Raw genomic sequence first — 14,015 nt, forward strand, 5'->3', positions numbered from 1 at the left:
TGTAATCCAATGTTTCAGAATTAGTCGCCTGGCAATGAGTAGAGTGGTAAGGATCCAGAGACGAGGGGAAACGTCTGATATGCTTGACCATTTCTGCAGGCGTTTGTCCCAGTAGCCAAACAGTAGGAGAAGAGGGTCTTTCGGGACAGTCAGTTTGGTGACGGTTTCAATGTAGACAAGCACCCTATCCCAAAATGACGCAATAGAAGGACAGTCCCAAAACTTGTGACAGAGGGACGGGCGTTCAATTAGGCAAAAAGGACATTTGTGAGCATCCGGGATCGTGTTATCTGAGAGGAACGGGATATGTGCTCTATGAAAGATCTTAATTTGCGTTTCCTTCCAGATAGAGTTAGGGGTGAGTGCAAGAGTTGTCCGAAGACCACTTATGATCTTTGGTAGGGTGTCCTCTCCAGGAAAGTCTTTGAGCCAGTTCTTTGCGGATGATGTAAAAATCGCCGGTGGGCATGAGTATAAGAGGGGTTTATACACGTCAGAGATGGTGTATTTGCCCGAAGCTATAAGAGAGTCCACTAGTGACGGCTGGAATCGCTGATCAGGTTTGGGTGAGGCGGTACGGATGAAGTGACGACATTGAGCCAGGTAGAAAAGATCCGATGCAGACAAGTCATAAATCTTGGAGATGTCCGCAATAGGAAGTAAGAGACCAGTTTGGGTGTTGCAGAGCTGGGCGAAGGTGACCAGTCCTTTCAAGCTCCAATGATTATAGACCGTATGATCCAAACCAGGGGGAAAAGCCGGGTTGCCCCGGATCGGCATAAATTTGGAGAAATACAGTGGTAGTTTTAGCAGCTTGCGTATCTCCCTCCACGCTATAACCGTGTCCCTCAGGAGCAGGCTATGTCGCAGGTCGGGAGGGAATTGAACCCATCGGACATGGAGAAGGGCTGCCAGGTCGAAAGGCTTGGACATCTGGGACTCCAACTCATAGTTCGAGAATTGAGACGCCCGAGATATCCAGTCCAAAGCCACCCTCAGCAAGCATGACAAATTATACATTCGTATGTCAGGAAAATTGATACCTGCGTCTCGCCTGGGGAGGCTTAGCTTTTTGGAAGATATGCGAGGCCTCTTCCCTCTCCACAGAAAACGAGAAAATGCTCTGGAGAGGTCCTGTACGTCCTTGTGTTTGATCAGTAATGGTAAGGTTTGCAAAAAGTACAGTATGCGTGCAAAGCTGACCATTTTAACCAAATGGCATCTCCCCAAGAGAGACAGCGGTAGATCCTTCCAGTTTTCCAGTTCCCCTTTAACCTTGGCGAATAGTGGGGGGTAATTGAGGGTGTAAATTGATGCAGGCGTCCTTCCGATTTTAATACCCAGGTAAGTGATAGCATGAGGTGCAATCTTAAAGGGGGAAGTACGTTCCCACGCACGTTGTACATTAGACCCCAGGGGGAGGATTTCGCTCTTAGAATAATTTATTTTAAGGCCCGAACATTTCCTGAAGGCGTCAAAGGTAGAGACTATCGTGGGTATGTCGTCAGCGGGTTGAGAGGTGAATAGAAGGACATCGTCAGCAAATAGGGAGATCCGGAGTTCTCGGTCCCCTACACAGACACCGTGTAAGGCCGCCTTGGTGGAAAAGTAACGCGACAGGGGTTCCATCGCCAAATTAAAGAGCAAAGGGGATAGGGGGCACCCCTGACGTGTACCTTTGTACAGTCTAAAATCGTCCGTCATGGATCCACCCACACACAGTCTAGCAGTCGGAGAGGTGTACATAGAGGCAACCAGGTGCACGAATGGGCCCCTGAACCCCATAGTGTCCAGGACCCGCCTAAGCCAGGTGAAATTCACATTGTCGAATGCCTTTTCGGCGTCTAGCGTTACTATGGCCAGGTCTTTGTCGGGATGAATGCGGGCCTGTTCTAGCACCAGTAACACCTTCCGGATATTCGCCGTAGCCGAACGTCCTTTGGTGAAACCGGATTGGGCTGGGTGAATTAGAGTGGGCATGATAAGCGCCAGGCGCGAGGCAACAATTTTTGATAGAATTTTAACGTCGAGATTGAGTAGCGATATAGGGCGGTACGATCCTGGTTCCAGAGGGTCCTTCCCTTTTTTTGCAAGCAATTTAATAATAGCCTGGTTACCTGTCGGCAGGTAGGGCCCCCCGTCCCAAATATGGGAGTAGACGGCAACCAATGTAGGGACCAGGCATGTCATAGCAGATTTGTAAAATTCCCCTGTGAGACCGTCAGGACCAGGAGATTTGTTAGCCGCTAGGTGTCGAATCGTTTGTGTGATTTCTTCCGCCGATATCGGAGCGTTCAGCATACTCAATTGTGCAGGGTCAATAAGAGGAAGCCCCGTGTTTGACAGAAATATATCGCCCGCCGATTCCTCAACATCTTCCTGCCCATATAATGAAGAGTAGAAGTTTCTCATGATGCGCTGCACGCCTAGGGGAGAAGAGTCTACCAAGCCCGAGGGATCCCGAAGAGAGCCTATGTGTGTGGGAGAAGGCCGACCCTTGCACATGCCCGCCAACATCCTGCCCGCTTTATTGCCGAACCTGTGCAAGGACGCAGCCAAGTGGGCAGTGTGGATGCGTTCCACCTTTTCCGCCCAGTCATCAAAAGCTTTCTTAGCCAGAAGCCAAGCTTCTGTGGCCTTGGGGGTGTTCGTGAGAAGGAGGTGCCTGTGTGCCGCGTGTAAACGTTCACTCGTTGTCTTGTAACCGCTTTTGGCATGTCTCTTGTACGCTGCCGCATACGAAATTATGCGGCCCCTTAGGAAGGCTTTGCCCGCTTCCCAAAATAGATGTGGGGAGGAGGAATGCACTGCGTTAGCCGCCGAGTAGTTTTGCCATTCACGCTCGAGATAAGACTGGAAGTCGTGATTTTTAGCCAAAAAGGAGGGGAATCGCCAAATGAGTGGGACCGTCGGGGAGCCTGCGAGATCAATGGACAGGGCTAGAGGAGAGTGGTCAGAAATAGCCATATCGTGAATGTTTGCGTCTTGTATCAGGGGTAGGAGAGAGTCAGAACAGAAGAAATAGTCGATCCTAGTGAAGGTCTTGTGAGGGTGAGAATAAAAGGTATATTCACGGTCTGTCGGGTGGAAATGTCGCCACACGTCAATCAATGATAATGAGTCTACAAGAGTGGCCAGGGGAGTAGGAGTTTCCATAGTGCGGGGGCGGGATGATTGAGGGTGCAAGGATTTGTCCACAACTACATCCATAACCGCATTAAAATCACCCCCCAGCAGTCGTGGGGTCTGTGGCAGTGTTAGGGCCCGCGTCGATAGCGACGAGTAAAAGGACTGGTCAAATACATTAGGGGCATACACGTTGGATATGACTAATTCCCTACTGTTGATGCGAATGTGTGCAGAGACGTATCGGCCTTCCTCATCCGTATCCACAGTCAGGATTTCCACTGAGAGCCGCTTGTGGAAAAGAATGAGGACGCCAGCTTTGCGGCCCACTGCCGCTGATCCTATCACCTTACCCACCCAAAGTTTTTCCATGCGGTGCATATCCGCCGCCGGAAGGTGCGATTCCTGGAGAAGAGCTATGTCTGCCCGGAGGCGTTTTAAATGCCGCAGGACTTTCATCCTCTTCGCCGGGGATCTGAGTCCCTTAACGTTCCAGGATATCAGCGTCATTCGTCATACAAAAATGGTCGATACATCAGACAATGATGGTATATTACACCCAAAAATATGATATAGTTACGCCAGAGTACGGTGGGAAAAGTTACAGAGTTAAATGAAAGAAGCTCCAGGTATAGTCTAGAGTCCGAGGGGTGACGACCGTTGGGGGGGGGAGGCCCAGGGGAGAAGGGAAGGGATAACTGGAAGGAACAACATCTAGAGAACAAAGAAACATAGCAAAACAGTGGCATCAACTTCACTTTTTTCCGCATGTGCGTGCGATAGAGCGCAGCCCCCCAGGCGCGACTCCAGAAACGACCGGGGCAAATCAGGCCCTATAAGCGAACGCATCTGGAGTGAGACCTGGGTCGCGACGGACAAGCAGAGCTGGGCGCTGCCACGGCACAAGATGCGGAGCATAGAGAGGAGAACAGTAAAACATTAAGGGCTGAGAGAGTTTTAAACGTCATGTAATAAACAGGTTAATCTACTCCAGCTTGTGAAGGGTATGCTTACGGAAATTGCCGTATGACGGCAGGCGTATTCCAGGGACAGGTCACAGAAGAAGAGTACTGAGGTCCCAGGAGACATAAGGTAGCACCAAGGAGGCAGGAGAAAGGTCAATGAGTGGGTCCAGAGCGGCCAGAGCTAACCACATCCGCATATCGCTGCCTTTTCGGAGATCCTTGCCGCGGGCTGTGCTGAGAATCCGGTCTGGAGAGGGAGGACGATTTATATGTAGATGATGACTGACCCGATTCGCCATGATGAAGGGATCGAACAAATTTTTCTGCTTCCGAGGGGTCCTGGAAGGACAGTTGTTCGCCATTCGGGGCACGAAGGCGTAGCGTCGCCGGGTAGGCCAAGGTAAATTTTAAACGTTCATTATGCAGTTGCGAGCAAACGTTTTGGAAAGCTTTACGTCTTTTTGCGACGTCAACAGAATAGTCAGCGAAGATCAGTATTTTCATACCTTCTATTTGGAAGTGTGGAGTTTGGCGAAATTTCTGCAAGATGGCCGATTTGTCCGCATAGTTAAGATATTTTGCGATTACGGGGCGAGGGGTCTTCCGCTCCTCAGAATAGAGTCCCATCCTGTGCGCCCGTTCCACCACACAAATCCCTTGTAGGCCCAGGGCGGCAGGTATTTTGCGTGCACACAGCTCAGGGATAGCCGAGGGGGCAACAGATTCCGGGATCCCTATGAACCGAAGGTTACTCCGCCTGGATCGGTTCTCCAAATCCTCCAGCTTGTCCATTATCACCCTATTAAGTTTATCCTGGGATTGCTCCGTTCCCTGCATTTGGTAGATTTCGTCTTCTATGCTGGAGATTCTACCTTCAGCTTCATTTAGGCGACGGGAGTGAGACTCCAGCTCTTTTCTGATGCAGGCCATGCCTGCGGCCACCGCTTGTTCCACAGAAGCCTTTATGGTGGGGGTGAGCAGGGCGACCACTGCCTGAGCGATCCGGTCCGTGGAAGGGTCCGCAGCTGAGGAGGATATGGCAGAAGTCGGCTGCGAGCTCTCCTCGTGCTGCTGTGAGGTATCCATGGCAGCCGGAGCAGGCGTTTTTGCGGAGTAGGCCGCGACCGCGGCCTCGATTTGGGCCGTGCCCGGCGGAGGACGCGCCGCCGCCTTTTCCAAGAAGCGCTCCATGGCGGAGCAAAGGAAGGGACTGTGCCGGGTCCGGAGGGGTTCGGGAGGCAGACAGAATGCCGATGGGGCAGGCTGGATGTGCTGGGCCGGCTTTTTATGCTGGATTTCAGAGCCACGCCGCGGGAGCTGAGTAGTGCTCAACTACTCCATGCGGCGCCGGAACCGGAAGTGATCTGACCTTTCTAAATCAATTCACCAGAAAGGAAAGGTTCAAGATGGAAACTCTTCTTTCTATTGAACAGGCGGTCCAAACTGCGGACTGGATGGTGTCTATAGACTTAAAGGACTCCTATTTCCTTGTCCCTGTTGCAGAAGATTTCCAGAAATACCTCTGGTTTTCCGTCAATCAATTACACCTTCAGTTCACTTGCCAACCCTTCGGGCTCTCCACTTCTCCACGAACCTTCTCGAAAGTTTTGCTGGCTATGGTAGCTCCATTGAGAACAAAGGGCATTTGCTTACATCATTACTTTGACGATCTGCTCCTCTTGTCCCAAGACAAATCTCATCTGTTGAAGCACCTGGACCAGGTGGTGTCCAACCTTCAGATGTTTGGGTGGCTGCTAAATCTAGAGAAAAGTCATCTAATTCCCACCCAGTCTCTCGTCTACCTCTGGACCTTGTTCAATACACTGACAGCGACCGTGTCCCTTCCGGAGGAGAAAATCACGGTGGTCAGGGACAGGATTCTCCATGCCCTCGCATCACCTCACCTCCAAGTGCGTCAGTGCTTGAGAATTATCTGGACCATGGTGGCTGTAGCTCCCATGGTAAAGTGGGCCCTATGGAGAATGAGGCCATTGCAAAAAGGCTTTCTTCGTCAATTGGACACCTGGCATGTGGATCAGACCATCTTCCTGACCCTGGCCATGAGAGCAGGTCTTCCATGGTGGCTGCAGTGGGAGTATCTTCTGTGCTGCCATTCTCTTGTACAGACCTCATGGGTTGTGATGACATCGGATGCCAGCAGCACAGGTTGGAGGGCTCATTGCCTCTCGGAAGTGGCTCAGGGCAAATGGAAATTCCCCTCCCAGGGGAAAGTGTCCAACATTCTGGAGCTACGGGCGGCCCTTCAAGCTTTGAAAGCATTCCCTTACTTGACAAAAGGTCTTCCAGTGATGATAAGACTGGACAACACCTCAGCAGTTGCATACATAAGGAAGCAAGGAGGGACACGCAGTTGGTTTGGAGCCAATTATGGTCTGGGCTCAGAAGAACTTGCCCGACCTGTCAGCAGTGTATGTTCCGGGAGTCCAAGGTGTCCAAGCCGACTTTCTATCTCGTGTGCAGTTGGACAACGAGTGGTTTCTCCACGAGGAGGTCTTCGAGTGGATCCTGAGCCGGGGGTTCTCCCCAGGGGTAGACCTGTTTGCCTCTCCTCGCAACCGCAGGTTGAAAAAATACTGTGCAAGGTTCAGGGATCCTCAGGCTCTGGGGTTGGACGCCCTCACGGATTGTTGGAGGTTCAACAGGGCATATGCCTTTCCCCCAGTTCCCATAATCCTTCAGTTTTCTCCGGAGACTCGGGTCGGAAGCAACGGAAATAGTGGCGGTGATTCCATTCTGGCCCAACAGGCCTTGGTTCCCTCTTCTAACACTTCTCAGCGTTCAGGAACCGATTCCGCTGCCTCTCAGGCAAGATCTATTATCTCAAGGAACCATATTGCATCCTTGTCCAACCCGGCTGCATCTGAAGGTTTGGCTGTTGAGAGGGGAAGGCTACAAGCCTTAGGGTGCCCTGAAGAGGCCATCTCTACACTTTTGAGTGCCAGACGAAGTTCAACTAATAAGTGTATGAGAGAATTTGGTCAAGATTTTCCTCGCATCTGGCCACAAGGTCCAACCCTCATTCATCCATCAGGATTCAGGATGTGCTAAGCTTTCTACAGTCTGGTCTAGTTCTTCCTCTATCAGTGAGTTCTCTGAGTTCAGGTGTCAGCTATTTCAGCCTTTACCGGCATTTCTTGGTCTACCCATATGCTAGTCCGACAATTCTTCAAAGGGGCAATGAGACTCAGGCCCCAGAAGAAGCCAATGTTTCCCAAGTGGGTTCTCCCCATAGTTCTGGACTTTCTATCACAATGATTACGTAACACAGATGAAACTCTTACCATCAAGGAGTTGACATTGATGACCGTGTTCCTGGTAGCCATTACATTGGTAAAGAGAGTCTCCGAAATCTGAGCTTTAGGGGCACAGGAGCCCTTTCTAACCCTCTTTCCAGACAGGGTAGTATTAATCCCTATGGTGGAGGCTAGACCAAAGGTTACTTCAGTTTTTCATGAAAACACAGAAATAGTTCTGCCTACCTTTTTAGGCGAGAAGAAGATTCTTCTGTCCATCCGCTGGATGTTGGAAATTGCCTCAAGCAGTATCTGGAAGCTACGGTCTCCTTTCGACAGTCAGATCATTTGTTTGTCACTTTCAGTGGAAAGAACAAGGGTCTTCGGGTTTCTTCAAGGTCCATCTCTTCTTGGATCATCCAACTATCCAATGGGCTTATAGGGCTAAGGGCTTGACCCCTCCAGTGGCGATTACGGCTCATTCAATTTGGAGTGTCTCTACGTCCTGGGCAGTGTCCAGACACGTCTCGCCTGAATTGATTTTTAGAGCAGCGTCCTGGTCCTCTATAAATACTCTTTTGTCTCACTATTGTGTTGAGCCGGCGGCTCTTTCTTCTGTTAACTTTGGTTAACAAGTCCTGTCTGTTTTGACAGAGTAAAATTCAACTTTTGTTCAGCACCTGCCCACCCTTTTGTGTACGGCAAGTTATTTCCCGATACGTATGCTGACTCTACGTATGCTGCCATGGAGTCTGTCAGGAAAACGGAAAATTGATATCAAATACTTACCGTAATTTTCCTTTCCTGATGGACTCCATGGCAGCAGGAGTTCCCTCCCGGATTCTGAGGAGGATAGTTACAGAACACGTGTGCTGAATAGGTGCAAAGTTTTATGGGAGTGATGTCCTATGGGTAGGTTTGGAGGCGGGGCCAAACCCGATACGTATGCTGCCATGGAGTCCATCAGGAAAGGAAAATTACGGTAAGTATTTTGATATAAATTTTCAGTTTTTCTGCAAAAATGCCTGGGGTGAAAGTGTGGTGGAATACACTCAACTTGCCGCTGGAGATTGGCGAGGTGTTTGTAAAGATTAGGATGGAGCCCATCCTGCGTGTTTGCCCTTGAAGTGTGGCAGTTATGGCGGATCTTTTGCCAACCTGGGTTTATCTTATGAGGAGGTTGGATGGGGGGGGGGGGGGGTCGGTCTGCATGTTCTGCAGGGATGATGTTCCATTGCCGCAGTAGGGATAAGCCTTCTAAAGATGTTATACGAGCAGTGTGGACTTGGTGGGTGATCTCAAGTTTTGCCGGATATTTCCATTTACAGTGCTTTGCGAAAGTATTCGGGCCCCCTTGAACTTTGCGACCTTTTCCACATTTCAGGCTGCAAACATAAAGATATAAAACTAATTTTTTGTGAAGAATCAACAAGTGGGACACAATCGTGAAGTGGAACGAAATTTATTGGATATTTCAAACAAATAAACTGAAAAATTGGGCGTGCAAAATTATTCAGCCCCCTTAAGTTAATACTTTGCAGCGCCATCTTTTGCTGCGATTACAGCTGTAAGTCACTTGGGGTATGTCTATCAGTTTTGCACATCGAGAGACTGAAATTTTTGCCCATTCCTCCTTGCAAAACAGCTTGAGCTCAGTGAGGTTGGATGGAGAGCGTTTTGTGAACAGCAGTTTTCAATTCTTTCCACAGATTCTCGATTGGATTCAGGTCTGGACTTTGACTTGGCCATTCTAACACCTGGATATGTTTTATTTGTAAACCATTCCATTGTAGATTTTACTTTGTTTTGGATCATTGTCTTGTTGGAAGACAAATCTCCGTCCCAGTCTCTGGTCTTTTGCATACTCCCATCAGGTTTTCTTCCAGAATGGTCCTGTATTTGGCTCCATCCACCTTCCCATCAATTTTAACCATCTTCCCTGTCCCTGCTGAAGAAAAGCAGGCCCAAACCATGATGCTGCCACCACCATGTATGACAGTGGGGATGGTGTGTTCAGGGTGATGAGCTGTGTTGCTTTTACGCCAAATATAACGTTTTGCATTGTTGCCAAAAAGTTCGATTTTGGTTTCATCTGACCAGAGCACCTTCTTCCACATGTTTGGTGTGTCTCCCAGGTGGCTTGTGGCAAACTTTAAACAACACTTTTTATGGATATCTTTAAGAAATGGCTTTCTTCTTGCCACTCTTCCATAAAGGCCAGATTTGTGCAGTATACGACTGATTGTTATCCTATGGACAGAGTCTCCCACCTCAGCTGTAGCTCTCTGAAGTTCATCCAGAGTGATCATGGGCCTCTTGGCTGCATCTCTGATCAGTCTTCTCCTTGTATGAGCTGAAAGTTTAGAGGGACGGCCAGGTCTTCTTAGATTTGCAGTGGTCTGATACTCCTTCCATTTCAATATTATCACTTGCACAGTGCTCCTAGGGATGTTTAAAGCTTGGGAAATCTTTTTGTATCCAAATCCGGCTTTAAACTTCTCCATAACAGTATCTCGAACCTGCCTGGTGTGTTCCTTGTTCTTCATGATACTCTCTGTGCTTTAAACGAACCTCTGAGACTATCACAGTGCAGGTGCATTTATTATTACACACAGGTGGATTCTATTTATCATCAATAGTCATTTAGGTCAACATTGGATCATTCAGTGATCCTCACTGAACTTCTGGAGAGAGTTTGCTGCACTGAAAGTAAAGGGGCTGAATAATTTTGCACTCCCAATTTTTCAGTTTTTTTATTTGTTAAAAAAGTTTGAAATATCCAATAAATTTCGTTCCACTTCATGATTGTGTCCCACTTGTTTGTTCTTCACAAAAAATTAGTTTTATATCTTTATGTTTGAAGCCTGAAATGTGGCAAAAGGTCGCAAAGTTCAAGGGGGCTGAATACTTACGCAAGGCACTGTATGTGTGTGTGTGTATGTATGTTTGTATGTATATGTATGTATGTATATATGTGTGTGTGTGTGTGTATATATGTATATATATATATATATATATATATATATATATATATATATATATATATATATATATATATATATATATATATATATATATATATATATATATACATATATACTTTGCACTTTAGATTAATTTGTGATAAGTTTGCTTTGTGTGTGTATATTCGCATCAGAATAAGTTTTCTGTTCCGTTTCACATTTAAAGAACAGTGCACAATTTATATATATATATATATATATATATATATATATATATATATATATATATATATCTTGTTATTAGAGCGATTGAGTACACTTTTCAGGTGGTTGCAGCATTTCAGATTTCGGTTCACATATTTTTTTTTTTTCTGTAATTTTACTTGTAGCAAAGCATGAGTTTATATTGTTATATTATAATATATTAAATTGTTTTTTTTTTTAATGGTCATTGGTTATTTCAGGGAGCATTTGGACGTAAACAGAACTATGACTGGTCCAACTTTAATACACTGCACCTGAGAATTCGAGGAGATGGACGGCCTTGGATGGTGAATATACAGTCTGAAACCTATTTTTCACTTCAGTGGGATGATTTATATCATTATTTCCTCTACACACGTGGAGGTCCATACTGGCAGGATGTTAAGGTAAATATGATCATTTAAATAAATAAAAAAAAAAAAGTTTTTTTGTGATTTAGACCCAGTTCACACTACTCCGACTTGGGACACAACTTGTGCGACCTCAAGTCGCCCCAAGTCCCTTGTCATTACAAATTCAATGTAAATGAATGAGAGCCGTCTTAATATGCACTACTGAAGTCGCTCCGACTTCAGAAAAGGTTCCTGTACTACTTCAAGGCAACCTCTATGCGACTTGTACAAATAAACTTCAAGGGAGTCGCCTCTAAGGTGGATCCTTATCTATTTTCAAGCGACTAGGATCAGACTTTCCAGGAAGAAGAAAAAGATAACCCAGGCATTCACCACAGACAAAGTCGCCTATCATTTAAGTCTTTTCAAAGTCTGTTTAAAAGTCTCTTCAAAGTTGTGCTAAAGTCGTGCTAAAAAGTCGCTCCTTCATGGGCGACTTTCTGGTGGCGGTAGTGTGAACCGGCTCTAAAGCTTCAAGAACTTTTGTTTACAAAACAAATATTTCTTGCTGATACTTATCTTAGCAATTTTAGCACGGTTTCTGGACTAAAGTATATCTATAGCTTAAACTTTGTTTTTGGTTAGTTTGAATAGGTTGAAACCCCTATTGTTCGTGTGTGTGACCTATTTTAGACCTTTCTCTTTATTTTTGTACTGAGAAAATAACAGGAAGTGAGGGGAAATCCCTTTTAGATGGTTGGCAGCAGATCAGTTGTGCAGATTTTCCCTCACCTGCTGCTCTGGGGACAAACCTTACATTTTGATTTCCTATCAACATCTGACAGTGGTCACCGGTACTGGGACAAATAAAGCGGATGAATCTCTCCAGCAGAGACACAAAATTTGAGCACAGAAATTGTGTTGATACCCCTCATAAACTATAGGCAAATGACCATAATGGTATAAATCTAAAACCTAGTTTTATTGAATGGACATGCAAAAATATTACAATGATAAAGGTCCCACATGGGACTATATAAAACCTACAAGGAGTACCTATTAGACATCATAAACAAATGTATGCCAATTTGTACCGCCGCCTGGAGAATAGCGTGGGCAGCTTGTATTGTGTAGATGTCTTGAATCCTCAAGATCATCAAATTCTCCAGGCGGCAGTACAAATTGGCTTACATTTCTGTATGATGTCTAATGGGTACCCCTTGTAGGTTTTAGATAGTCCCATGTGGGACGTTTATCATTATAATATTTTTGCTTGTGTTTCTATATATTTTTATATGTCCATTCAATAAAACTATGTTTTATATTTTATAACATTATGGTCTTTTGCCTATAGTTTGAGGGTTATCGGCACAATTTCTGTGCTCAAATTTTGCACTTTCAGTGGACAGGACTGAGCTTGGTTTTTCATTATATTGATTTTCATTTCAATACATCCTTTCAAACTCCAAAAAAAAAAAATCTCTATCCAGCAGAAACAGACATTAATAGCAACCTGACAGAGATTGTTATTCTTCCGTATTCTATCGAAAAATATTTGGCATTATACACACTTTAACCTGCACCTCTATGCCTATTTCCCCAAGGGCACAAAGAAAACAATTGTACTCTATGTGCCCTGTTCACACCACAATACTGGTAATATGGGTGTATTTTTTCTGCTCAAAACTATGCATGTCTCTGTAAAAGGTGTGAACATGCCGAAAATATTCTATGCAAGTCAAATCTGAGCCCTTGCAGAGAATTCATGGTGCAGATTTCTGAACAGAGAGACTCACAGTAGTGGGATGGTATGAACAGGGCACATAGAAAACAGGCGTTTTTTTGTGTGCTTGCAGAGACTTGTGTTAGAAATACATGCATCTCTGTAAAAGGTGTGAACAAGCCCAAAATATTCTAAGCATGTCAATTCTGTGCTTTTTTTTTTTTTTTCCATCAGTTATTATGTACATACAGTGTGAACAAGGCCTATAATTAACTTCATTTCTGTGGCACCATCTTTTTAACAACAAAACTATAGAGATCCTGTTGCTGATGATATCCAAAAAGCTTATGGCGGTGCTTGAAGCTGAAGTAAGCTTATGGCGGTGCTTGAAGCTGAAGTGTTTCCCTGCTGGTGGTTACATAAAAGAAACATTTATTAAGAGAGCTCTTACATATTACTAAATACAAACAATGAGAGAGAAAAGACCTAAGACAAACATTTAGATATAAGTGCAAGGGATATATTCCATAATTACCATCCAACTACAACTGAGGGTCCCATTTTGGTAACTTGTGTTCCAAAGACTTCTCCCCCTACTTCATCTAGTCTGTGTATTATTGTAGGCCTCTCCTTCATTGGTTTGCATGGAGTTGCTCTGATTGGTGGCCATCTCTATTCCCTCTTGTCAAATCTTACTCATCCCTTTTTAAGATTGGCTAATTCTCAATCCCCTGTACTTTGCATAAATCAGCCCTATTTTGTTTGCCTTCTCACAGTAGTAATAATTTGAATATTCCCCCTGGCAACTTAAACAATCCCCATCTGTAGAACAGGGTCTTATGAGAAGACCTATTACACACCCACACTGATACAATATATAGATATGAAATATATTCATAATTACAATATTATTTACTGCTGTTAACAAGGATATCACATAAACTTATCTAACAAATTGATAAAATTTATAAGTAAAAAATATAAAAATGTAAATGATATACATCAATAGTCCCAAGGGGAATAGTAATGCCTCTTACCAGACATTAAGACCTCTGTAAAAGGTCTGTGAATCCATATGTAATCAGCGCAATATTGAGGAAATTCTGTGCAAACTAATATTCAGTGGCCTTAAATTATGGCCTATTGTGATTGTTGCCAACACTTATCAGTGTGTCTACCTGTGACTCTCCAAACCAAAATCAATATAACATTACATAATCAGTGTAGCGCAACCAAGATAAAATACAATCCATAATTGCATCCAATAAATGAATACAAAAAAAGTCCCAGTTTTGTGTATGAATTCCACTGTTGTGCAACTCAAAGTGATAGTTCAAAGTCATGTATAAGAAAATGTTATCCAGTGAATTTAGTGACCACCACCTCTG

At 45.1% G+C, this 14,015-nt stretch overlaps 1 protein-coding gene across 1 annotated transcript in view; it reads left to right on the top strand.

The window, feature by feature from the left end:
* Nucleotides 1-14,015, top strand: part of NDUFAF1 (NADH:ubiquinone oxidoreductase complex assembly factor 1) — a 113,139-nt gene that overhangs the window by 9,508 nt on the left and 89,616 nt on the right. The window contains exon 2 of the mRNA XM_082242893.1: nt 10,773-10,958. Coding sequence (XP_082099019.1) covers nt 10,773-10,958 — 186 coding nt within the window. The remainder of the gene's footprint in view (nt 1-10,772; nt 10,959-14,015) is intronic.

This window comes from Pelophylax lessonae (genome assembly GCF_965119305.1).
Source record: "Pelophylax lessonae genome assembly, chromosome: 13".
Classification (NCBI taxonomy): Eukaryota; Metazoa; Chordata; class Amphibia; order Anura; family Ranidae; genus Pelophylax; species Pelophylax lessonae.